Source organism: Triticum urartu, chromosome 7A (genome assembly GCF_056163025.1).
Source record: "Triticum urartu cultivar PI428250 chromosome 7A, HENAU_Tu73, whole genome shotgun sequence".
Taxonomy (NCBI): domain Eukaryota; kingdom Viridiplantae; phylum Streptophyta; class Magnoliopsida; order Poales; family Poaceae; genus Triticum; species Triticum urartu.
In genome coordinates, this window is record NC_141879.1 from 616,330,252 (window position 1) to 616,357,096 (window position 26,845).

The following is a 26,845-nucleotide window of genomic DNA, read 5'->3' on the forward strand; positions in this document are numbered from 1 at the left end:
AATGGTCCGTGCCAACCACCACAAACTAATCAGGGGCAACCTCTGCCTTTCATTTCCCTCTTTAGAAAGGACGCAAGGTATTGGTCGAAGTTGCTTTCCTATGCTCAATTCGCATTGCTTTACGAGAGCAAGGGAATTAAAACTCTAGTATTAAACTTCGGAGCCGGGAAAGGGCATGTATGGTGGCCATATATCTTGCTACTTATTAAAGGATCTAATCTAACAGAGAACGGGGATAACAAGAAAAGGACAGGGGTAGGACGATTCATGCTTGCATACAGGAAACAGCACTAGCGCATTTCACTTCCAAAATATGCTCGGAGTCGATACTGGCCACGACAACACAAGTGATCTGATTAAATTAATGCTGCAAGGTCCGACGAATTGTGCTCAAGTTCTGCCAGATGTTGTAAATTGATGTGGCTCCTTAATCATGGGGAAATTCTTACCAAGGATAATATGGCAAAATTCAGCTGACAGGGATGCAAGAAATAAGTATTGTTTTGGCGAGTAAGAGGAAACAAATAAAAATCTATGTCTTTCTTGCTCATTTCCCAGGCTTCTTTACCGAACGACCCATGTAGTGTTTAATCAGCTAACTAGCTAGTATAACGAATTTGTTTGGAAACTTGCTTGCTAAGGTTCATAAAATTTTTAATGCACATATCGGTGTGGAATTGTATGCTTCATTTTGGAAATTTTGGAGTTGTAATGATACGTTTTTAACAGAACGACACTTTGCAGGTTGTCGCTCGCGCTATAGGATGGATCCGTGCATTGTGCTCTTTGTAGCGCGAAGAGGAGCAGTCACGTATGGCCTTTGAGTGTAGCCATTGGGAGACCGGATCACGAGATACATTTCAACTGGTTGGGTGACGAGTCAGCAATAGGTATGTGTTTAGTGATATAGTCCTGTAATCAGGTGATTATAGTTGGGCCTCCTTTTTTTTCTTTGATCTTCATACAGGATGTTTACTAGTGTTTTCTTTTTTTTTGCGGGGATTTACTACTGTTTTCTAATAAAGATTGTTTTGTTTGGTGGTGGTGGGGGGGGGGGGGGGGGGGATATCAAGGGTCACAGAGGTTTTATGGGACGGAGGGAGTAGTTTTTATGGAAGATCCTTTTGGCTCCCTTTATAGATAAAGCATCACATGGTCCAAAAGGGCAGACAAAGGTTCAACGACCAACCAAAAGAAAGGAAAAACTGCTAAAGTGGGCTAAAGCATAAAATACAAAAAACCATAATGAGCACTCCGCTTAAGCGTTGGAGGTAGCAAAGTGGGACATAGCCGTCATGAAAGAGATAATAGCTCCAAGATCAAGGTGGTGATCGCCCCACAATTGCACATCCTACCCAACGGCCACCACTGCTACAAAAAAGATGGCTTGATATAAATAGCGTCAACAACCAGGCAGACAGACGAAGGTCTTCTTGATAACCATCTTACTGTGCATTGTCTACAAAGTTTAGGCAAGAACACCAAAGGCTGCCCATTGTAGCCGATGGTCTTACCCAACTGCACATACAAGTAACTTATGTAGATCACGAAAACTAGGTAGACACTAGTCCCGCGAGAAAACCTCACGAAGGCATCTCCACACGAACTGGGCCGAATAGTAGGTGAATAAATGTGTTCAACATCCTCTGCTACCCCATGTAGAGGGCACATACCACTCCCTAGTCTATGATGTTTCATCACCTCCATGCCCTTAGGGAGCTGGCAACAGAGAAGCTGCCACATGAACATCCTAATTTGAGCAGGGTCTTAATAGGCTAAACTAGAGACACCCAGGGAATGCCATGTCTTAAGACACCAACAGCTCATGAACTTGGTCGAATAATGCATTGAGGTTTTTAAGCGCATCTGGTTGGGCCGGGCCCATAAAGAGCAAAACCCTTCAAACCTGGCCATGAACTCGTTCTAGGATGCCGTCTTGTTTGGACGGAACGAGAGGTTCCTGTCATCGCCAGACAGCATTGAGGCAACTATGACATCCAGGTCCGAGTGAATCGCAAAGAGGTCGAGGAACTCCTCGAGTAGCAAAGATTGGCCTAACTAGCAAGCAGTTCATTGTTGAGATCGACCTGTCATGACCTGTTTTGTACTATTGAACTGCCATAAGGTTCTTTTTTGAACCACTAGAAACAAACCGTTCTGTACTATTGAATGATGATTTCCAAAATCTCGTAAGTTTGGTCATCATGTCAGAAATCTTTACTATGAAATGGGGGTTGTTGGTCGTCGCAGATGTCACACTCCCATAAATTCTTGTTCACAAATTCCAACATGAGCCTTGTTCATAAATTCTTATTTTCAACAACCAGAAGGTCTTGGCTCACAGATTGTGCTCTACGCGTGGACCATCTGGAAGCACCGAAACGGCTGCATCTTCGAGGGACCGCATCCATGGCACACACACCTGGTTCACACCATCCAGGAGGAAACTCGTACCTAGGCGAAAGCTAGTACTAGAGGGCTAAATATGATTTACCTGTAATCTGATGTTGTATTCCAAAGGGCCGAGAAACCCCTAGCTTTCTACTCAACAACCTTCTCGGCTGCGGCTTGTAGTGTACACAGTGCAAGGACCGCATCTCTGTTCTTTCTACCGATCTATAAATGGAATGACACACACCCTGCGTATTCCCGAAAAGAGTTAGTCACCACTCATAGTACCTTGTCACATTCCCCGCTCCCATCCTTTTGGTTGCATCCTTGTTAATAAGAAGTAATAAATTTTAGGTTCCCAAATCATCTCTATTTCCAGGATGCATCACATGGGATCATCGTTGCCATGCAGATGCTTAAGACAACCAGTGTTATCCAAGACTGGTTCGTAGGTTCAAGCTCAAGGCACTCATCAAGATGCGCTGGACATCGTGTGCAGTCTGTTGCCAAGTACTCTGGTGGAAACTCCACACATGTGGCGATGCGAGAGGCCAAGGTGAACACACCCTTGAGCCATCAAGTGGAAGCTTTTGGATTTACCTTTGTCGAAGATCTGATGCAACATTTCATGGGTGCGCAAGCACAAGAACTAGAAGTACATCTTTTGGAAGAAGACGGCACACATCGATCCTCATGTACATGGTACCCTAGGATCCACGACGCATCTTCAAGTTTATTGGCTCATTACTTTTTTATTTAACATTGTATGTATATTGACACATTTTCGCAAAAAAGATATTGACACATGTAAGTGGGACACATGGTACTTTTTATTAGGGTATGCCACCAGGAGGAAGCTGAACATTATAGCAAGTGCACGTGTGCCAAGACGTACTAACTTACAAAAGAGTACGACACTATAAGTAATGTCTTGTTTCGTAACAACACTCGGGCCACTTGGCTAGTATGGGGGAAAATACGGATTTACTTTTAGTTTTTGGAGGAAAATTTTAATAAAATGAAGAAAAAAAATGCAAGAGGAGGCAATGAATTGCATGCGGGCCGAAGAATGTAGAGACAGGACTGTATCTACATTAACTAAGTCCTTCAAAAATGGAAATCAAATGATTTCAAATATGAGAGACAGGACTGTATCGGCTGGACCAAGTCAGTTCCTCGAGCTCCTTATCCTCCGAACTAATTCATCTCCTGTATCTTCATCCATTACAGTGTATAACTAAGAGGGATTTTGCTGTTCATTACCAACAAAGGCACCTTTACATCCCACTGCCACCATGTCAATAACAGGAAACAAAAGAACCAACGAAAAAACAAGCAGCTTCCCCTCTTCTTCAGGGACTATACAGCAGCAAGGGGTAACAGCAACTCTAAGTGCATCAAATTCCATGAGTACGTCCAGCTTCTCCCAACTCCAAACCTTCATCTTATTTTTTTTTCATATTGTTTTGAAATGTGCTTCCATTTTTATTCATTTCAAGTATATATACATATATATATATATATATATATATATATATATTCACACCAATCACCAACATTAACTAAGTCCAGATGGCAAGGGATGCCATGGCTATGGCCCCGAAAAACAATGCAATGTATGCACCAGCCTGCAGCCTGGCCGGGCTGCTGCTCATCCTTTGGCCAAGGAAATCAGCCGCGATGAGATCCACAAGTGCCATATAGATCAGTATACCAGCTGACATGGAATCAAGAATGCCCTCCACCACCAACGCCCTGGGGCTGTATGGGTCGTAGAATGACGCCATGGCCACCCCCACGGCGATCCCTGTGGGTGCTGTGATGGCAAAGAAGAAAGCCATCAAGAGCGTAGAGAGACCCTTCAGCCGGGCCTGCATTATTGATTTGTTCATGACACAACTTACTTGAAGTAGGAACTGTTACGTAACACACTAGCATATGCACTATTCTTGGCTGAGGAGGTGCATGTTAATTACGATACCAAGGTTGTGAGAAACCTCTCTTTCAATTGTCCAAAATGCCACATACTAATCATGATTAGGGAAAAGTGGAGACCGTTAATTAACCTGGGAAATGCAGTCACCTAGAGCGAAACCCTCGAAGAACTGGTGGAAGGAGAGGGCAGCAACCAAAGGCTTGATGGTACACGGGCTCTGCGAAACACCCAACGATAGCCCGATGATCACCGAGTGTGATACAATCCCCAACTCCAGAATCTTGAAGGTCGGAAATACATGCAGCAGATCACTGTAAATTAAGCATATATATACCCGTGAAATTTACAACTCAAAACATCTATGCAACTGTAATTCCATTAACATTTCACATATCTAACTAATTTGCTTATATTTTCATTTACATTACTAATATTTGCTATATTAGTAAAACCATAGGAAAATAAGCCACTAAAATCACGCAAATAAACAAATACTTATTTCATATGGCTGTTGTAGAATATAATGGCCACAATTTGTCATCCATAAATAGAGATCTACATACCGTAAATGCAACTACTATAGATAGATAAGATATTCCAAGAGATACCACCTTGTCTCATATGAAGTAAAACCAATTTTAGATCACAATTATACTATAAATATGTTCGAAAGGTTATAACTGGAATTTTGTACACGGTTTTCCACCCAAAAACATGAGCAGTACATGCATAAATTAACGAGGTTTTAGATGTAAAACTAACAATAAAAACAAATAATTGGCAAATTCAAAATATCAAGACCCTTACTTAATCACAGTATTGTTTAATTCTCTTAATTTCTTAATCCATCCTCACAATGCTTCGTTTGTTTTTTCTAGGTTGACAAATTGCACTTCAAATTTTATAAAACAACTGTTAAGTAAAAGCGCACTCACAATAGCATGCGTCACATGTATGACTATATGTAAAATTATTTAATGTGATCGACTACAACGTAAGTTGCATCTGTTAGAGTTATATTGTTGATGCCTTTTGGCCTTATGTATTCCTGACTTTTGGCATCCTCTTGTACATCTATATGCAGTGCCTTTGGCCTCCTAATAATACTAAGTTCAATATTACTCCCTCCTTTTCGGTTTATAGGGCTTATCTCAAAATTTTAGTTTTTTCATTTTATAAGGCTCAATTTGGTTGTTTTCCATCACATCTTCAGATCCCAAGGTGCATTAAATCATTGCATGCAAGTATTAAGAGAAAATTGACCAATGCATGTACTTTATGCATGCATGCATTGCAATTTATGCATTGATAAACATAATTTTTTGAGGAAAACAAGTGCATTAATTAGGTGCTTTTGCAAACTACAAAAAGTATTCCACCATTCATCATCTACCTTGGTTGGTGAGATTTTTGAATTGAGCCCTATAAACCGAAAAGGATGGGAGTATATGCATGAAAAATTGACTTGGTGGATCTACATTCTAATGCTATACAACCAGCAAACATATGTAATTATAAATGTACGTCCGGTCAGCCTAACTAGGTCACAACTCTATCTTTACATAGTTATGCCTGTAATTCAAATCCCTGGCTCCAGAATCTTCAAGATCAGCAATACATGCAGCAAAATCAGTATACACACTGCATAAATATACATGGGAGATTTACATGTCAAAACATCGATGCAACTGTAATTCCATGCACACTTCATATAGCTAACTAATTTGCTCTTATGTTCAGTATATTCATAGGACGATAAGCCAATATATTCGTTCGCATAATAAAATGTATATACGGTAAGGATTTAGAGTATTGTTTTGACTTTAGCCAAGATGGACCTTACAGATGTTTGGTCATCTCCAAAAAAAAAGTTATTGTTTGGATGGTGGCCAATTTTTAGGCATGCCAATTCCTTTTTTCTACCCCGATTCAATCTTCACAATATTGGCCAACTCATGGGCAGGCAAAAGCTCCACCAAAATTGTGGCCAGCCAACTTTTGGTTGGGCAAACCTGGGTGCAAAGCCTCAAACCAAACACACCTATATCACTTATAAATAGATTTCTACGGTAAATATGATGCCATGAACTAGAACAAGTGCAATTGAGTATTTGGGTCTTATCTCTCATCCTCGGCCTGACCTTCGCGTCACAGACTCACAGCCTTGGAGGCGAGTCGAGGGAGAACCTTACCCTAGCTTGCAGCCACCCCCTCCCCCCTTCTTTCCCTCTTGTTGTTGCAAAGGTTTTCATTAGGCAATCCCGTCATGCCAATGAAGATGGTGGATAGGCCCCCCTCAGTGTGCCTCATGAAGTGGGCGCTAGACATTGGGAGTGGCAGCCCCAGGCGAAGAAACAACATCGACTTTTGGGGGGTGGCAGCCGAGGGTGGTACCCCGTGACCTTGGCCACACATGGAAATGATTGTCAAGCATGTGGCATGCTAGGCTCCCCATCGACCATTGCATCAGATATGAATAAGACTACCCCTTTTGTACCACGTTGTAATTCTCGCTCCACCGAATAAGCAAGTTGGTGCCCTAGGGGCCGGTGAACCGAGTATACTGGTTGAGGTGGATGATGACGGGGAGCTGGGGATGGAGAGAGACCTTTAGCTGGTGGTGGAGGCCATGAAAACGACAACACAATGCTGGCTCCCTCCTCATAGGCTTTGTCGAGGTCACCTTCCCCATACAATCCCTTTGCTTTTGGGTGAAAACCCTAGTCCGCAGTCGGGCTAACGGTTTGCATGGATTATCAGCGATGTAGTTGAGCCGTGCACGATACTGGTGCTCGTAGTGAGCTTAGCTGGTGCAGTGTGCGTACTTTATGTTTTCTTACGTGGCAGTTTGACTGGAATTGCTCATGTTAGTTATTTTTAAGCAGTTCGACATTTCAAGCAGCATTTCTCTTATTTATTTTGCTTTCCTGCTAGCTGTAAGCTAGTTTTAGGAACTATAAATTTCCCGTTTGTGGATTTGTTATTTCAATTTGGGCATAATGCATTCGATCCAAAAAGGTTACTATGTATCTTCTGAGATGCATCTCATAGGAAGTACAATCAATTAAAAGCAAAATTTCTATCCATAAAAAATGTTTAAAAGCGGGAGTACTATAGCAATAGTTGTCTGCTACCAAAAATTATGCACAGTACATGCACAGACTAACAAGGTTCCAGATGGCAGTATATTATGCCTCACGAGTCGCACCATATTCTTTATTAAATTTCACTAATTGCTTAAACGAACGTCACAAGTGTTATTAAATATTTCATTTCAATATAATTAAGGAGAAGTATATTTGAATGTTCAGCTCCGGATCCAAGATTTCCAGGTTACTGATTATAACCTTATTATACTTTTGGAATTTGGCAAGAACAATGGCAAGTAAAACTACGTGCACATGCATAGTGACAGTAGTATCACATGTATGACTGAAAATCACAGCAGAAAAACAACCAATGAATTAATATATGTAACAAAAAGATACAAAGCTAACTTCACATGTCGTGACTTTTATTCCCTCGTATACCGTCGTGCAAGCTTCACTGACAAGTATTAATGTTATGAACTCTTTATTTATTGTTTTGTTTGTGAAAAGTCCATTCACTTCCTGCTAGAAGGCAAGGGCAATTAATATGGACCATATTTAGATTTGAAGATGACACATTAATCTAGCAATTAGCAATAATATATTAGAGACTATTTTCAAGACCACTTTAATCCTGCTAAAAACATGGAAAATTTACCTATTGTCCCTTTGCAGCTGCTGGATGAAAATAGCATACGGCATCCTCACCGGCCCTCTCGTAAGCGCACAACTCTGCAGTCTTCCGTAAAGAAAAAGTACCCCATCGATGCCCATGCCGTCCAGAACTAATTTAGCTGGTGTTTGATAGCTGTTACTTCACTGGTATGATCCTCTTTTGCCACATTTTATGTAGTCATTTAATTTTGTATCTGTTCTGGTAGAGAAAATGGACTGAGATATACCGATCTTTCCTACAGATACTTCATTGTTTGAGTACAAGCTTTAGTTTCCAATCCACTAGATTTGTTATGTTATGAGTTAACTAGGAACCTTTTTCGGGTTTCTGTAAATATTCAGTTACTCTTATAGACGCACATGAATTTACAGGAAAAAGCATATTAGTGTGTATTGTGTTCATTTCACAGGTGTGTGGTGTTAGAAGACACACTGTCAAAAGTGCTCCCTCCTGATTATAATTAGTTTCACTGTAGTTGAAGGTTGTTGTTCGTTTCGTACCTCTTCTACAACAGATGCTCTTCTTGAGGCTTAACGTGGACACCTAAACATATACTCTTAGAGAAGTAGATCTGCACTCTCCATTATATCACTCTGTGAGATGGGTTACCTGAAGCTTCATAAAGAGCACATTTTTTTAGCCTGCAATTATAACTTAGAAAGAGTTACCTCCCCTGAGCTTATATACTAAATTGTTGGGTCCTCCCAAGATTTCTTTGATGTGTACGAGTGTAATTAATTTTACCATCAATCCATCCTCCTTCAAGCATTCATATATATGTGCACAAATATATATCGTGAAGAATATATCCAATGTTAAGAGGGATTTATCAACTTAGCTGATACATTAATCCTTTGGTTCCAGATGTTGTTTTTGGTGGGAAAATGAGTTCTTCAGCTTTAGAACAACAACAAATATATGATAATTGGGCCAATACAGCAATGTACTACTTATGTATATTGTGCTGCTTATATGTGCTCCCAAGAAAACATGGTACGCCAAGGAAACATGGGTTACCGTGTCTATAACTACCTCACCTTTTCCAACAATAGACATATAAAGATCTCATTTGTTGTTTCCTTCAACCCCTGCGTGGATGCCTAATAACCTTATCATATAGGAAAAGATTGCAAGAGATACAAAACACTCTTCCTGACCTATAGCAATATGGGCATCCATGCAACCCGTGTACTCCCTCCGTCCCAAAATAAATGTCTCAACTTTGTACTAACTCTAGTACAAAGTTATACTAAGGTTAAGACACTTATTTTGAGACGGAGGGAGTACCAATTAGTCCGCCCATGTCCCTGGCGGACAAGCATGGTGGCGAAGGTGGAAACCAATGACTTAAATAAAGCTTCATAGCATACCTGAGATAGTTCACATCACATTTTTTAATTGCATTTCCATGTGTGACTTTCAATGAAGCTCGTATATCTTGAATTTTCAAATACAGAGCCTCTTTGGATCTTGGGAATTAGATAACTTATGAAAAAAAAAGACATGATTGAACTAGTATTAAATTTTGATTGTGTACAGGAACTGATGGAGAGGGAAGGATTGAGAAAGGGGAGTGGGGAAATGCATTACAGTTAAAATGCTGCATTAAGGATAATTATTTGTGAGGTGCTTGCTTTTCCTAAGTTAACTAGTTTGATTATTCTTCAAACATTTACCACATAAGTTACTGTGATCGTATGAATGCAATGAAGAAAGTAAACAGAAATGGAACTGAGTTATTGAGCAAGCTCCATCCAAAGTACTATATTGCTAGAAACTGCCATCACTGGGTTCACAATATTTATGCATTTTCTAAAAGAGCTAGCGCATGTATGCACATGGGTTCATGACTAGTGTTTTTAAATTGGATCACCCAAATTAGCTACACGTCCTTCAAATATATATAACGCTTTTGATATACAAAAGAATATTTGACTAAATGACAATAAAGTCAATATACGCCACGTGCATGAGACACAAGCATAGAATGTGTGGTCCATAAATAATTGGCACACTGAACCAGAAGTAGCATTTTTCTTGACAAGATCACTGCCACAAACCAAACACCTCCAACAGCGTGTGGCTGTCCAAGAAATGAAAATTATGGAACGACTTTATTTGGCCCCACAGAATTACAGATTTGACTACATTCTATTATTTGATCAACTAGAAAGTAAGCTGCACCAAGACATAGATATTTCAATATTATCCGGAGGTGACAAGTCGACTTGGTGGGCTAATATATAATGGGGCCAAATAAAACATATATAATCCACAACTTGTGTGGGGGTCGGATTATAGCAGTACATGCAGTAAGCAAAAAATCAAAGGTTTAAATAGCAAGATATGCCATTTAGCGTCAGCGGCCGCTCGGCCAAAAGCTATAGTAGAGCTATATGGAAGCTTAGAACTATTTTGGCATTTTCCCAAAATCACGAAATTGAAAAATAAGCATACAATCAGGCATCATATATTACACGTGTATCACATATACTTGATACACACACATTCATACATAAAAAAATGAGCATTGATCAATCATCTGAATTGAAAAACTAAGTTTTGCATCAATGCATCATATATACAGCAAAAACAAGGACGAATAAGGCAGATTGATGGCTTTATGGAACTCATGTGCGCCCCTCCTCTGGCAGCAGCGGCTTAACGTCATTAAATGATTCTAAATCTAGCGTTATAGTTTAGCGTCATTTTAGTTTAGCATCAAAGTACATAGCTTTAGCCGGAGGGATCACCAAAATCTGAAGCGACACTATGACCCTGTTTGGTTCAGCTTTTATCGACAGATTCCGCTGCTGCGCAGTAGAATCTAAACCAAAGGATGAACCCAGCAGAATCCGATTTCAGAAATCCGCTATCAAAATCTGAACCAAAAGCGGAAGCAGCCCAGGACGTGCTTTCCAAAATCTGATTTCGCTGCGGGCCAAAATCTGAAAAAGCTGTATCGGCTGTTTTGCCAAATGACCTACATCTTTTTCACAGCAGATTTTTCACAGCTACTTTTAAAAATCCACAGCCGAACCAAACAGGGAAGACTATTTAAAATTTGGCCAAAATAGGTTTCAACTCTATCTTTAGATAGTCCCGCCAGTAATTCAATTATACACAAATTAAACAAGGGCATGCCAACCATAGTATTTTCTAACAGTTCATCACATGAAGCAACAAATAAGGTTAGAAACTATATCTCGTGAATAAGGAATGATGAATATGTTGTGCAGTTTTCTTTACAATTCAAAGAGAGGAGCTGTTAAGTGCTAAGGATAACTAATGGTATAGTTAAGAAATAAACTTGCAAACAAGGGACATAATTTCTAGATATTCAACTTATTTCAAGCTATTATATTATTTAGGTGGCTAAGAATATTTATATCAAGGACTAATTCGTACTTTATTTATATTGGTACAACAACTTTTACATTACAAATTTAATATCAAACACAATCATCGGCAAATCTAGGCATCTAGGTGCGTTAGTTTAGAACTTCAGATATATCTTTACATAAGTGTTGCACCTAGAGTATATGTTGCTTCTTTAATGGTACCGGTATTTTTCTAAGTTCATTCTTCTACACAAAGCATTTTTCTAAGTGTGTTCTTCTATAGAAATCGTAGTTAAGCAACCAAGGAAGCGATAGTATATGAGTTCATTACCACTGTTTGTATGGTACGCTAAGGACATGCATGGTCGGTGACTACATTAAGATTGGTGACAGGATTGCAACTGAGTTCTTCGAAAAGTTTGTGCAAGGCATGCTTGAAATCTTTGGTGGAGATTATCTTTGAAGCCTTAACAATGAAGATTTAAAGTCCTATTTCACATCAACGAGGCCATGGGTTTCTTGACATGTTAGGAAGTCCTGAATGTACGCATTGGCATTGGGGAAAATGTCTCATTGCATGGTCAGGTCTATCTCGTAGGGATAGCTGGTGCTTACACTTATGCCAGAGGTGGTTGCATCACAGGATCTTCGGATATGTCATTTACTATTTCGCTATTGTCTAGTCAAAATTGTTCATGAAGCTCTTATGTGAGTTTACATGCGTGTATTGGTTCTTAAATATTGCAAACACTAGCCATATACTGTGCAACAAATGTTTGGTCCAATATATAAAATTTATCTCTCAGAAATGGAATGCTACTATATTTGGAACTCTCAGCCTTTTGGTTTAGTTTGCACAGTTTTAATAAAAAAATGCATGATAGTCATAAAAATATATTTATAACCAAACATCACAGAAAATAAGGTCATAGATTATAGCCCGTTACTAAGAACAATGATTTGGTTCTGCAGGCTTTCCTCGTGATATGAGATGAGTTGTAAAGGATAGTTAATATGGTCAGATATTCGACTTATTTTTACAGCATTAGATTAGACACGATGACTAGGTTTAATCAAGCCCTATCTCACACTATTTATATTTGTATATATATATCGATAGATAATCAAATAGTAAAATAAAACTAATTGTTGAAAGTAGATAGTACTCACTATCAACGCAATGACCGACAAATATAGCCGTGTTGGTTCAGATGTAGCTTAACAAAGAAGGTTACACTGGGAGTAGGTATGTAATACTCATTTTGACCAATAATTATACTCAATAACTTTTGTGATATGAAACTTTGGAATACGAATTTACTGACATAATTTTTGCACATAAAGTACATACTAATAGAGTGATTGTTGGTCAGTTCGTTCAAATGCTTGTCCTAAGGAGACATGATATGCAGTAAAAAACAGAGAGAGGTATATATCTTTGTATATGTGCGCTTGTTTAGTGGTATTGGCATTTATCTAAGTTCATTATATAAACTACATCTCTTACTAATAGTATACCATTAGATTCGGACACTCGGCCTTTTGTTAGATATCTAACTTCGCACAACTATAATAAGAAAAGGCATTTTATAACAATTCATCGTTTGGAGCAACAAATAAGGTTAGCAACAATAGCATATTGACTAAGTAATGATGAAATAGAGTGGAGTACCCAATTTTCCTAATAATTTGATGTAGTCATAAAGGATAACTAAAAGTGCAATCAAAACACAATTTCTGGTACTCAACTTAGTTTCAAGCCATTAGAATGATTTGGATGGCTAAGATTACGCTGAAATGAATGCTTCTACACACTGAAATGCGTCTTAGATACACTCATTTCAGCTACACACTGAAACATGTCTAGACAAACTCATTTTAGCGACAGTAAAATCCGGACGGAGGCTCTACCATTTTATTTTGCTATATTTACAACCCCATAGAGCAGATACAACGAACTGTGTGAAAGTATAAATAATTTTAATATCAAAACATAATCGTCGGCAAATCTAGCCCCATCTGTTCAGAGCTTCAAATATAGAGCTTATTAAAAAAGTTGCACCAAGAGTATATGCACGCTGCTTCTTTAATGGTAGCATTTGTCAAAGTTCGTTCGTCTTAGAAAAACATGTTTAGTACGTAACTAGGAGTAATTAGCAAGTGATACTAGTACGTATATGAGTTCGTTACGATTATGCTGGGTTCGTACCTGGGAAACAACCACCTGACGACCTTGGGACGGACCCGCCTCGTTCTCGTGACCATGGCCGTGGTGCACCGCTCCTTCACGCTTCGCGCCCCCTGCATTCCTCCCGTTCTCCAGCAGCGCCGCCGCTGTCTCATCTTGGGCGTTCGTCGCGGCGGTGGCGGCCGCCTCGCGCTGCTTGCGCTCGTAAAACTGGGTGCCGAGGAAGTCCACGACGAGTGTCACGAGGCTGGCGAGCATGGCGATGGAGCCCGCGAAGGGGAACCGCCGCCACGGCGAGTCCTGAAGGCAAGGGTCCTGGAATTTCTCCTCGGCGTCGTGCATCATGTGCACGAACCCCGTGGCCAGGATCACCCCCGCCGCGAAGGCCTTGGCGAGCACGAACGTCGACCCGCCCCCACCGGCTGCAGCAGCCCCGCCGCGCCACCTGCGGCCGACGAGCGGGATGGCGACGCCCGCGGCGCCCGCCACAAGGATGGCCGCGACGGCGACCATCTTGAGCCGCAGCGCCGCCTCCTCGTCGCGGCAGACATCGCCGCCCACCTCCCCCGCGTCGCAGCTCGCCGCGGACACCGAAGCTGCCACCAATCAGAACTTCAGATACATCAAATCGATGCCACCCCCAAATCTATCAGTCAGTTGGCATGGCATGTAACATTCTACTACCTGCGAATCGGTGTAGGTAGGCGCGAAGATAGGGGGCGACGACGTACCGCTCCATTTCCTGAAATCGGTCGATCACAGCAACGAATTACTGAGCGGATTAATTGAAACAATACGGATTTTTGCCGCTCGCGCAAGACAGAGAAAAAACACGAGAAAAGAAAGCAGGAGGAGGACAAACACGAGCTACTGATCGTGCCGGCGAACTGCAACAGGAAGATGATTTCTCACCTCGAGGAACGCCGGCCGCCGCTGCTCTCAATCCAGTTCCAGTCGTCTTCCTCTTTCCCCCCGAAACAGTCGGACGAGAGTATCGACCAGAGGCGGGCGGAGTTTACACGCACGCGAGGAGAGGGATGGAAGGACGCAAGGCGCCTCGGCTAAGCTAGATCAGTAGGCGCACGCATGATTGTTGCCTCTCTCTTCCACATCGGGGCGCCGCATGTTGTCATCCCGCCCCGTCGGGCGCCCGGCGGGCCGTCGTGGGGTGGGCCAGGGCCGACGCGCCGGGTGACGCCGTGAGACGAGGACGTGCGCGCGGGCTTGGATTCTCCGTTTTTCTCACCGTTTGCGTGTGGATGTCCGGACGCGGAGGTGCGATGTCGACACAATGACGACGCCGTTGCACATCAACAGTTGGTGTGCGTGTGCGTGTGCGTGTGCGTGCCTGCCTTTTGACTTTCCGTGCATAAACCACAAGCCGATGCATAGCTGTGAGTGACCGTGACCTGTGGCAGCTTTGGAGCCAAGCTGTTGATTTTAAACAACTACTAATATTTTTCGAAAGGTTAGAAATTAAAGAAAATAAAAAAAAGTAAGTATAACTAATGACTAGGAGCCAATAATTTTCACCAACTTGTTTCCCAACCATCATGTATTACATTCCCTTATTAGTTTACATGTAGACCATCTACCACTACTGGAATCGCACCATACGCCGAGTGCCAGAAACACTCGACAAAAGGCCCAAAACACTCGGCAAAGCCTTTGCAGAGAATTGTTCTCGGTAAAGGCCACCCAGTGTAACTCTCTCAGGCAAACAAAAATTTGCCGAGAGCCAACCATCGGACACTCGGCAAAGAGTTTGCTGAGAGCCAAACAATGCGTCGTCTCGACACAATAAAGTGACTACATGGCCGTTGGTTCCGTCAGGTCTTTGCTGAGTGTCCCACTCGGCATAACTGCAAGAGACAAGTTCCGATAACTCCCAGCACTTGCCACTTTTATGAGGGTCGCTCTCGGTAAAGGTATGTCTTCCAAGTGCGGCTCTCGATAATGATTCGTTGCCCGTATTGTTTCTTCCTCTTTTCCATCGACCGCTCCATCAAAAACAGATATACAATACACAAACTTCATATGATCCACCCAAGCTTAACAAGAAACTCATAACGGGTTTATATATGTCCACCCAAACTGAACAACAAACTCACATACACATTATATAAATAGTTCACACAAGCTTCATTTGAAGTCACAAAGTAGATCTTTAGCAGAAGTGCCTACTTACTAAACAATAAAGTGGCCAATGCATATCTACATGCGATGAAATGATAAAAGCAACACCATAATTTAGACGAACTGAAAGAGAACTACCAAGTTCTTCCATCCACTCAACCTGATAAGCCGTTTTTGGTTTGCACCATTGCCTAATTCAATGTTTTCTTCTGTTGAAGCACATACTATTTGTAATGATTCTTTGTGACCTCTCTAGTATTGGACGGGTCGTGGGTGCTACCTGGGAAATGAAGCACTTTTTCATTGCACGCAGACCCTGAATAATAGACTACTGGACACCTACCTCTGTACACCACATACCACTTCATCTACAAAGAAAGAGAAAAGGAGGAAGAGAAGGAATGCAGGGTTAAAATAACACTTCATACATAATGCACGTAAGTATTCCTCACTCATACACCCGAAAGCATCACAATTGGCAATCCAAGTCCAAATCAGCAGCTACCTAACTATATCACTAAATCAACATCAAACTATCTAGGTGGACTACTCCAAGGTGTAGTTGGTGAAACCAATGATTGTGGAGTGAGAGCACATACGGATACCCCCCACAATGGAGGACCCAGCGTCGTCGGGAATTATGGTCGGTGGACTCAATGGTACCAGTTTGTCACTCTCCTTATGTGGTGGGGCCTTGCTCTTCTTAGTTGGCAGATTCTTCTTGGCCAGATCCTCAAAATACTTTATTAGGATCAGCTGTGGGTTCTCTCAATGAGCGCCTCCAAGCGGTCCTCGACGCGCTTCTCCTTTAACATGGAGTCGATCATAATGGAAACTGCGTCGTCGGAGGAAGCCATAGCCGCGAACTCGATCGATGCTAACATCTTTCATCACAAAAGGAAAAATAACATAAGAACCAAACATCAAAGAATACTTCTAAGCAAATTTATCATGGTGGACACTCTCACGGATATTTTGACTTTCGGTGATGGTCGAGCTAGGCCAGCCCATCATGTGTTATCAAGGTATAATAGGAAGAGCTCATCCAGATTGGCCGTCATCGTCAAAAGTCGATTTTCTTCCTCCAAGATCAACTCGGATCGACTGTCGATGATGGTCGCTCTTTCTCTGCCCCTCCCACTTTACCAAGATTTCAGAGGAAGAGCAGGGGAAGAACAACCCCCTACGACAACAGTCGGTAACATCTCTCATCTGTCAAATATGTTGGACACTCTCTCTGGTAATGGTATATATGGTGGACACTCTCACACGGGTAGTTCGACTTTCGGTGATGATCGAGCTAGGTGAGCCCATCGTGTGTTATCAAGGTATAGTAGGAAGAGCTGACCCAGATTGACCGTCGTCGTCAAAAGATGATTTTCTTCATCCAAAAACAACTCTCATCGACTGTCGGTGATGGTTGCTCTTTCTTTGCTCTTCCTGCTTTACCACGGTCTTAGAGGAGGGGCAAAGGAAGAGCGACCCCCTACTGCAACATCCGGTAACATCTCTCATCTGTCAAATATGGCAGACACTCTCGCTGGTGGTGGTATATATGGTGGATACTCTCTGACAGTTATTTTGACTTTCGGTGATGGTCAAGCTGGGCGAGTCCATCGTGTGTGACAAATGTATATCACGGGACAAACTCGCCCAGATTGACTGCCATTGTCAAAAGTCAATTTATTTTCCTCCAAGAACAACTCTTAATGACTATTGGTGATGACAATAATCGGTAGCATTCCTCAGAAAACATCTCTCATCTGTCATATGGTTGACTAATACATAAAAACTACTACATAAAACTGCTACAAAAACTACTACTAAAAATGCTAGATAAAAACTACTACATAAATCCATACATACATCCACCCATAGCGTCCATCCATAGAACATCATCAAAATTTATCTAATCTATTCATCCATCCATCTATGCATCTATTCATCCATACATACATCCACCCATAGCACCCATCCATAGAACATCATTTAAACTTATCTAATCGATTCATTCATACATACATCCACCCATAGCATCCATCCATCTATGCATATATTAATCCATCCATGTAGTAGTGGGGAGGGGGAAGCTCACCAAGTTGGGAGTAGCGGCGGACGCCCGTGGGGTGAGTGGGCGGTGGCGGGGTGGAGGGGGCGGGGGGAGTAGAGGAGGGGAGGCGCGAACAAGAAATGAAAACGAGCGCAGGGATTTCATGTAAGTGCCCCGCGAGACTTTCCCGAGAGCCTGTTGGTGCGGGCTAGATCTAGGGTTTAACCTTTACCGAGAGCAGCACTCGGGAGAAACAAGTCTGTCAAACGCCGCCCTCTGAAAAAGCATGAGTCCGGATCGTTTCTACCTCCTTCATCTAACCGTGCATCACATGGGAGTTTCCATGCTGCTTCTGGCATGATTTCATGTGCCGCCTTGTAGATCTGCAATTTCCGGCGCTGAAACCCTAGCAGATCAATAGATGTCTCAAATATTGCACGCGGGTCCAAAAAATGCGGGGGCTTGACCCGTGTCATGCGATGGCCTCCTTTGAGAGCGCGAGAAGTTTGAAGGCTAATAGAGCAACAAGACCCGCACTTCCTGCAAAAACCATACACGTTCCTTCTTGATACCTAGAGACTAGCTCAGATATGGTGCGGTTTACAAGCGACCTCAGGGGAAGATTATTCGGAACGCGCCCAAACTTTTGCCACACCCTACATTGGCCATGTGATGACACTGTGCCAACTCTCGAGGAATTCTGGCATAGTATGATTTTTCGAGGACTTAAACGTTTGCATCAGGTATGCCACGGAGGTGCTTTCGTTGTAACACCCCGAGACCGATGTGCCACGTGTCTTCCAGTTATTCGCTGTTGTTGCCTTGTCATTGCTTGCGTGTCATGCATCTCATATCATGTCATCATGTGCATTCCATTTGCATACATGTTCGTCTCATGCATCCGAGCATTTTTCCCGTTGCCTGTTTTGCATTCCGGCGCTCCTATGTCCTCCGGTGTCCCTTTCTACCTCTTTTCGTGTGCGGGTATTAAACGTTCTCGGATTGGACCGAGACTTGCCAAGCGGCCTTGGTTTACTACCGGTAGACCGCTTGTCAAGTTTCGTGCCATTTGGACTTCGTTTGATACTCCAACGGTTAACCGAGGAACTGAAAAGGCCTCGTGTGTGTTGCAGCCCAACACCCCTCCAAAGTGGCCCAAAACCCACCTAAACCACCTCCATCATCTAGGCCATTCGATCACGATCGCGTGGCCGCAAACCGTGCTCAATTTGGACACTCCTAGCTCCCTCTACCTATATATAGGTGATCCCCTCCGAAATTCGCGGTACAAACCCTAGCCCCCTCACTCTCCTCGCCCGCCGGACAAAAGGTCCGCCGACGGACGTGTCCGCCCGCGACGTCCGCCACCACGTGTCGCCGTCCGAGTGGCTCGGCCGCCTCCTCCACCGCACGACCCGGGGAGCCCATCTATCGGTGTCAAAACCAGCGGATCTCGGGTAGGGGGTCCCGAACTGTGCGTCTAGGCCGGATGGTAACAGGAGGCAAGGAACACGATGTTTTACCCAGGTTCGGGCCCTCTTGATGGAGGTAAAACCCTACGTCCTGCTTGATCAATATTGATGATATGGGTAGTACAAGAGTAGATCTACCACGAGATCGAGGAGGCTAAACACTAGAAGCTAGCCTATGGTATGATTGTTGTATGATGAAGTTGTCCTACGGACTAAAACCCTCCGGTTTATATAGACACCGGAGAGGGTTAGGGTTACACAAAGTCGGTTACAATGGTAGGAGATCTTGAATATCCGCATCGCCAAGCTTGCCTTCCACGCCAAGGAAAGTCCCATCCGGACACGGGACGAAGTCTTCAATCTTGTATCTTCATAGTCCTGGAGTCCGGCTGAAGGTATAGTCCGGCTACCCGAACACCCCCTAATCCAGGACTCCCTCAGTAGCCCCTGAACCAGGGTTCAATGACGACGAGTCCGGCACGTAGATTGTCTTCGGCATTGCAAGGCGGGTTCCTCCTCCAAATTCTTCATAAAAGTTTGTAAACACCAAGAGTAGTGTCCGGCTCTGCAAAATAAGTTTCCACGTATTGCCACAGAGAGAATAATATTAACACAAATCTAATCTGCTGACGTATTCCGCAGCGCGACATCACACTATGGCCAAGCCTTTATTCGAATCGTTTTCACTTTTCCACCTCAGCGTGTTTTGCGAGGCGGTTTCCTTGGCACGTCTTGTCAAAGCAGAGATCGTGTCCCCCATTTATGGGATTCTCATCAATACGGACGTGGGTAACCCAACCGTGCCATTTATCACGGCGCTTGGGAGGCAAGCGAGTTTTACTAGGCTGGTGGGGACGCATAGTCGCATCCGCTCATATAAGGGGATAAGGATCCACCTTTTTACCTACGCCTTCTTCCTCCTTTGCCTATCCATCTTCTGCGCACCCGAGCTCCAGCGCCCAAGCCCGCACTTCCTACCTCAACCTTCTCCAACAATGTCCGGAGCCGGAGGCAAGTGGATGGTCTCCTCCATCACGGAGGGCCATGTCAAAAGGCTAAGGAAGGCCGGATACCTGTCCAAAGACATCGTGCACCAGCTTCCTGAGGAGGGGCAGCTTCTCCCCACCCCAAGGCCCCATGAGAGGGTAGTATTTCTTCCCAACTTCCTTCGCGGACTGGGTTTTCCTCTCATGTTCTACTATGGCCTAGATTTGCACGATCTGGCCCCGAACTTCATCCTCAATATCTCGGCGTTTATCGTCGTGTGCGAGGCTTTCCTCTGCATCTGCCCCCATTTCGGCCTCTAGCTCAAGACCTTCAACGTCAAGCCAAAGGTGGTGCGCGGCAACCAGGCGGAGTGCGGAGGTGCCATGGCGGGCAAAATAGCCAATGTCCTATGGCTCGAGGGCTCCTTTGTGGAGACCTTGAAGGGGTGGCAGTCAGGGTGGTTTTACATCACCGAGCCACGCGATCCAAAGTGGATCGCAGCCCCTGAATTCTGATCCGGACCCCCTACGCGGCTCTCGTCCTCGCAGGAGACGGGCTTGTCGTGGGGCGACGAAGAAGAGGTGACCGGACTGCAAAAATGCATCCAGTCCCTGGTGAACAAGCAGCTCAAGCTTGTCAACGTAGTCCAGGTCATGCTCGTCCGCCAGATCCTTCCATGTCAAGAACGAGACTTCAATTTGTGGGAGTTCAACCCGGCGCAGCACCGAACTCTGAGCAGGCTCTTCGACACGACGTACGAAGATGTCTGGAAGGGGCTAACCAAAGGCGCGGAGGCTCCCACATCCGCCTCCGAAGACCGCGGATTCAGCTCGCAGTGTCCTGCTGGCGAGGTAAAATATTTTCACCTTTTACAGGATGTTAAGTTTTCTTCGTAGTTTGATTCTATGCGGGATCTAAACTCCCTCACCTTTGACAGGGTTGGCAGGCGAAGTCCGGACTGATTAACTGTCCGGCTCCCTTGCCCGAAGACCCAGCCCCTGCTCTCTTAGTGAAGCTGCTGGTTCCGGCACCTTATGTGGTGCCGGAGAAGAAGGCCAAGAAGAAGAAGGCCACGGGGACTCGAAAGAGTTCCCGGCATATGGTGGTGTCGGACTCGTCGTCCGATGAGTCCGAGATGCACTCCTCCCGTGAAGACGAGGAGGAGGACGAAGAGACCTCTGCCCCTCCAACGGGGGGAGGAAAGAAGAGGAAGGCCGCCCTAGTAGGGGGGGGGGGGCTGAAGGGTCCAAGAAGAGGAAAACCCCTCCGCCAGACTACGCCCCCGACGCCGACGAGGACGAAGAGGAGTGGCCCGACAGGGCCAAGCGTCCGGCGAAATCGTAAGTGTTTGGATACCAGAGTAACTCATGATATTCCTTTTGTTGCGCAGCTTTCCCTAATGTCGAATATAATCATGCAGCCCGCCCAAGGACGGGCTCGACGAGTCGTCGAGTGGCTCCCTGGATTCATCGGACGTGAATTCAGTTCCGCCCGCTGCCTCCCCCTGTGCTGCGGATGACGCCGAAATGGCGTCGCGACAAGCTCCGGGGCAAGAGGAGGTGGTCCAGGAGGAGCCGCGAGGCGACCTCCCGGACTCCAGGAGTAAAGGGGAAAAGACCCCCCAGGGCTCCAAGTCCAGCTTTAAGCCAGACACCGCGCCGGAATCATCAACGGTTCCGGACCGCGGCAGGCGAACTCCTGCCAAGAGGAACAAGCCTATTGAGCCGGCGTCCTCCGTCCAACCGGAGGCGCCGGACAATCTGTTGGAGGTGCTTAAGGGCGCCTCCATCGACGAGGAGCACCGTGCCATCATGAGTACGGTGGTCCAGAAGGTTTGGTCCGCCCAAAGCGGACTTACTGAAGCTTGTACTAGCCTTCTAACAGGCTTCGAGGTAAGTAGAAATATGTAAAAATATTACCGCATAGACAGTAGCCCCTGATGCTCTATTTGGCGTTCGGAAAGAAAAGCCGAATAGAGGATCTATTAAATATCGCAGGAGTCTAACTAAAAAGGAGTCAATATACGTATGCAGGCTTCGCTGCTGGCCACCGCCGCACTGACTGCGGAGGTGGGTGCCCTGAAGCATGGCCTCGAGCAGACCGAGCAAGAGCTCGGCCTTGCCAAACGACAGCTGGAGGAGAAAGAAGGTAAGAGATACCTTATAGAAAAAAATGCCTATGAGAAGACGCAATTGCAAAAAATGACAGGAGTATACTGCTTATTGTAGGGGCCACAACTGAGGTGGCGACCCTCAAGTAGGCGCTGTCCGAGGCCAAGAAGAGAGCGGCCACGGAGCGCACCGAGCGGGAGAAATTTGAGGCGCGGGTCGGCGAGGTGCAGCAAGAGCTTCAGGCTCTCATGAAAAAACATGAGAGTTTGGAGCTCGACTCGAAGACGCGAGCGTCCGAGCTTGCTGCGGCCCTTAAAACGGCCAAATCTGCCAAGGCCGAAGCCCAGAAGGCCCTCCAGGAATTGGATGCGGTGAAAAAGATAGTGGCGGGTAAGGCATTCTCTATGCAAAGCAGACATATAAAAGTAAACTACTTGTTACTTATCCGAATCCGGAGTTCTCCAGGGGCATTCGCAGATCTTCCCCGTAGCGTATCCGATGCTGCCGCATTCTATCGAGCCGAGGAAGGCAGCTCGACGGAGAAGGTGTTCTGGTCTCAGTACGCTGAGGCCGGACACCCCGTGCCCTTGAGCGACCAGCTGAAGCAGCTGGTCGAGCTCCACAAGGCGGCCGAACAGGCCCTGAAGGGCTTCATAGTTCGGCTGTGGCCTAGAGAGGCCCTGCCTGGGAGCTACTTCGGACTGGTGCGGCGGCCGGTGGAGGCTTGTCCAAGGCTCGAGGTCATCAAGCGCTCCGTCTGCATCGAAGGTGCCCGTAGGGCCCTTGCCCGTGCAAAGGTGCACCGGGGTAAGCTGGACGGTGAGAAGCTTGTGAGGGACGGGCCGCCGCCGGGGAAGGAGCATCGCAAGCCCGAGAACTATTACAAGGATGTTCTGGCCGATGCCCGCCTTATGGCGGATGAATGCACCAAGGATGTAATTTTTGAATGAACTCGCTCGTGTTATCCTGTGCGCTGAAAACTTGTTCATATGCGCTAAGCAATGCTTGAATTTAAAATATTACTTTCTGTGCGGCCGTTTATCAAAAAATTGAGAGATGGCCAGTCGTCGACTTCTGCCCCCATGCCACTAGTGCTGAGGTGTTCGGGATAAACCTGAGCGCTCTTTTTCCCATGATTGGGTCCGTCGAGGGAGGCGCTCAGCACAACGAACAAGGCAATCGGACTATAATGCTTGAACACTCTCACTTAGCCATAGAACTCTATAATTTTAAATTTCGGCGAAGCCCCTAGTATTCGGAAGACCGAGTTCGGGGTGCTATCCACGCCTTGGCCGGACAAAGCCGGTTCCTCGCTCGAAGCGGCATAAGTCTTTAAGGACTCGAAAAACCTCTCGAACAGCGACCGGTCTCTCGCCTCATCATGACAGTCAATTTTAGCTTTCTCTACTGAGGTGCTCAGCCCAGCTCAACTGGGGCACAATCGCAGTAGTTCTCCTAGTGCTACCTTAGCCGATATAGCGGAACGTAAGGCACCAAAACATAGGAGCCGGGCAAACCCAACTATTGACCCAAATCATGATTCGGAGCCGATGCATATAGTGCTATAAGTTCGGGGTGCCGCACTTGTGAAAGTTTACGGACTTCTCACGCCATATTGATGGGTACTGAAGCCCCTGGCGTATTTTTGCCGTACCACAATGTATGGATGCAACATGTTATTGATAAACATATATATAAAAAGAGGATAATGCAAAAAAATGACAAAAAGTTATGCATTGTTTATAGAAAGGCTGCTATGAAAGCGGAACAGTACAAATAATGCGATAAGCAAAAGACATTGGACTATTTGACATGTCCTGTACAGGCGCAGGCCGTGGAATTGTATTAAAAAACAGGTATACTGCTCGTAATAGAGACCACCTGGGAGTTCCATAATGCGTCTTGGCTTGTCTGCTTTCCTGGATCTTGCATCGTTTGTGCGGCAGTTGAATTGCCGAACGGGTCATCCGAAGTATGGAGTCCTGAGAGTAAGAGAAAAAAGGAAAAAGAAAAAAGGAATCCGGCAGCCCCTGGTGCGGTTTAAGCCGTATTTCGGGCATGCCATGATAGTGCCCCTTCCCCTGTGCCCATGGTATTTCAAGAGCGTAGTTATGTACGCAAAGCACTGGTTTCGCTATATCGCGAGGGCTAGGGTAGGGGCCGCATTGCTACGCTAGCTCAGAACGTGCCAAGCGGTCTTGTTGTAGGGTACTCCGGGCGCGCTTGACAGTGTCCGGCTTTTTGAAGGCCGAACTAGAGAACTGCCTAGAGAGGCTGCTTTGTACTTCTGCTACGAGCGCTGCCGTGTGCTCCTCCGTTCGGAGGGAGCGTTTGGTGTTCCCATTGACCGTGATTACTCCTCTAGGGCCTGGCATCTTGAGCTTGAGGTATGCATAGTGCGGTACCACGTTGAATTTTGCGAATGCGGTTCGCCCGAGCAGTGCATGATAGCCACTACGGAACGGGACTATGTCGAAGATCAACTCCTCGCTTCGGAAGTTATCCGGAGATCCGAAGACCATTTCCAGTGTGACTGAGCCTGTACAGTTGGCTTCTACACCTGGTATGACGCCTTTAAAGGTCATTTTGGTGGGCTTGATCCTCGAGGGATCTATGCCCATTTTTCACACTGTATCCTGGTAAAGCAGGTTCAGGCTGCTGCCGCCGTCCATGACGACTCTTGTGAGATGGAATCCGTCAATGATTGGGTCTAGAACCAATGCGGCGAAGCCGCCGTGACGGATGCTAGTGGGGTGGTCCCTTCGATCAAAGGTGATCGGGCAGGAGGACCATGGGTTGAACTTTGGGGCGACTGGCTCCATCGCATATACGTCCCGTAACGCACACTTCCGCTCCCTCTTGGGGATGTGGGTTGCGTATATCATGTTCACTGTCCGCACTTGCGGGGGAAATCCCTTCTGTCCATCGTTGTTCGGCGGCCTGGGCTCCTCGTTGTCTCTATACAGCCCCTTGTCTTTGTTTTCGGCTCTTAACTTGCCTGCCTGCTTGAACATCCAACAATCCCTGTTGGTGTGATTGGCTGGCTTTTCGGGGGTGCCATGTATCTGGCACAAGCGGTCGAGTATTCGGTCCAAACTGTACGGGCCCTGAGTATTTCTTTTGAATGGCTTTTTCCGTTGACCGGATTTGTAGCCTCGGAATCCGGCATTAACGACCATATCCTCATTGCTGTCGCTGTTAACACGGCGCTTTTGTTTGTTCCGACGCGACCTGTCGCTTTTGTCCTTGGTATTCAAATTACCAGGGTTCTTGGTTAAATTTTTGCTGCGAGCTAGCCAGCTATCTTCTCCCGTGCAAAAGCGGGTCATGAGTGTCGTGAGGGCTGCCATAGATTTCGTCTTTTCCTGTCCCAGGTGCCGGGCAAGCCACTCGTCACGGATATTATGCTTGAAGGCCGCTAAGGCCTCTGTGTCCGGACAGTCGACTATCTGGTTTTTCTTTGTTAGGAACCGTGTCCAGAACTGCCTGGCCGATTCCTCTGGCTGCTGAATTATGTGGCTTAGGTCATCGGCGTCCGGTGGTCGCACATAAGTGCCCTGGAAGTTGTCAAGGAATGCAGCTTCCAGGTCCTCCGAAGAACCGATTGAGTCTGCTGGCAAGCTGTTAAGCCAATGCCGGGCCGGTCCCTTAAGTTTGAGTGGGAGGTATTTGATGGCGTGTAGATCATCACCGTGGGCCATGTGGATATGAAGGAGATAATCCTCGATCCATACCGCAGGATCTGTTGTGCCATCGTACGATTCGATGTTTACGGGTTTGAAGCCCTCAGGGATTTTATGATCCATTACTTCATCTGTGAAGCATAGTGGGTGTGCGGCGCCTCTGTATTGGGCTATATCACGACGCAACTCGAAGGAGCTTTGTCTGTTGAGTTCGGCCCGGCCGGATTTATTGCATCCGGAGTGACGATCACCGTCACGTGCCGCGGGGCGCTTGCGCGATCTGTAGATCGATCTTGTTTTCCTTGCCTTGTCCTCCAGTATGTCGCGCAGGTCGGGCGCATTTTCCCGTGCCTTAGTATGCTTGACGCAGCGTCGAGACATGGCTTGAGTGGAGGGCCAAGAGGCCTCTCTGTCGCGGCCACGAGGTGGCCGGTCGGCCATGTCATGCGCTGGTGATGTAGGTGCTTCCTCGTCTAGTCGGGGTAGCAGCCTGCGCTTTGGGTAACTCTTGGAGGGGCATTCGAGTTCATACTCTTCGTCCGCAAGGACTTCAGTCCATCTGTCAGCTAGCAAATCATGATCAGCTCTAAGCTGTTGCTGCTTTTTCTTGAGGCTGCTTTCCATGGCCATAAGCCTGCGTTTAAAACGCTCTTGTTCGGCGAGATCCTCTGGCACGACGAACTCGTCGTCGTCGAGGCTTGCCTCGTCTTCAAAGGGAGGTGTATAATTATCGTCCTCAACCTCTTGGTCCGCCGCCCTCTCGTGAGGGCTGCTTCTCTGTCCTC

The 26,845-nt window shown here is 45.5% G+C and overlaps 1 protein-coding gene across 3 annotated transcripts; it reads right to left on the reverse strand.

Annotated features, from left to right (window-relative positions):
* Window positions 1–3,463: 3,463 nt before the first annotated feature.
* On the reverse strand, window positions 3,464–14,835 carry LOC125520097 (zinc transporter 10). 3 transcript variants are annotated; one of them, XM_048684918.2, is made up of 5 exons: window positions 14,534–14,834; window positions 14,306–14,363; window positions 13,643–14,217; window positions 4,458–4,607; window positions 3,464–4,262 (listed from the first exon to the last, which is right to left on the reverse strand). In XM_048684918.2, the coding sequence occupies exons 2-5, from the start codon at window positions 14,358–14,360 to the stop codon at window positions 3,954–3,956; spliced, it is 1,089 nt and encodes a 362-aa protein (XP_048540875.1). In that variant the 5' UTR covers window positions 14,361–14,363; window positions 14,534–14,834; the 3' UTR covers window positions 3,464–3,953. The 3 variants fall into 3 exon arrangements, with proteins under 3 accessions (XP_048540875.1, XP_048540877.1, XP_048540876.1); XM_048684920.2 differs by having other exon boundaries at window positions 3,946–4,207; window positions 14,534–14,835; XM_048684919.2 differs by having other exon boundaries at window positions 3,948–4,262; window positions 4,475–4,607; window positions 14,534–14,835.
* Between the last annotated feature and the right edge of the window lie 12,010 nt (window positions 14,836–26,845).

What these genes read in the sequence shown, in the direction of transcription:
- LOC125520097 (XM_048684918.2), bottom strand. Translation starts at nt 14,360, where the DNA reads ATGGAGCGGTACGTCGTCGCCCCCTATCTTCGCGCCTACCTACACCGA. An exon ending in CTACCTACACCGATTCGCAG is followed by an intron (nt 14,218 to 14,305) that starts GTAGTAGAATGT and finishes GATTGGTGGCAG; the next exon opens with CTTCGGTGTCCGCGGCGAGC. An exon ending in GTCAGGTGGTTGTTTCCCAG is followed by an intron (nt 4,608 to 13,642) that starts GTACGAACCCAG and finishes CCGACCTTCAAG; the next exon opens with ATTCTGGAGTTGGGGATTGT.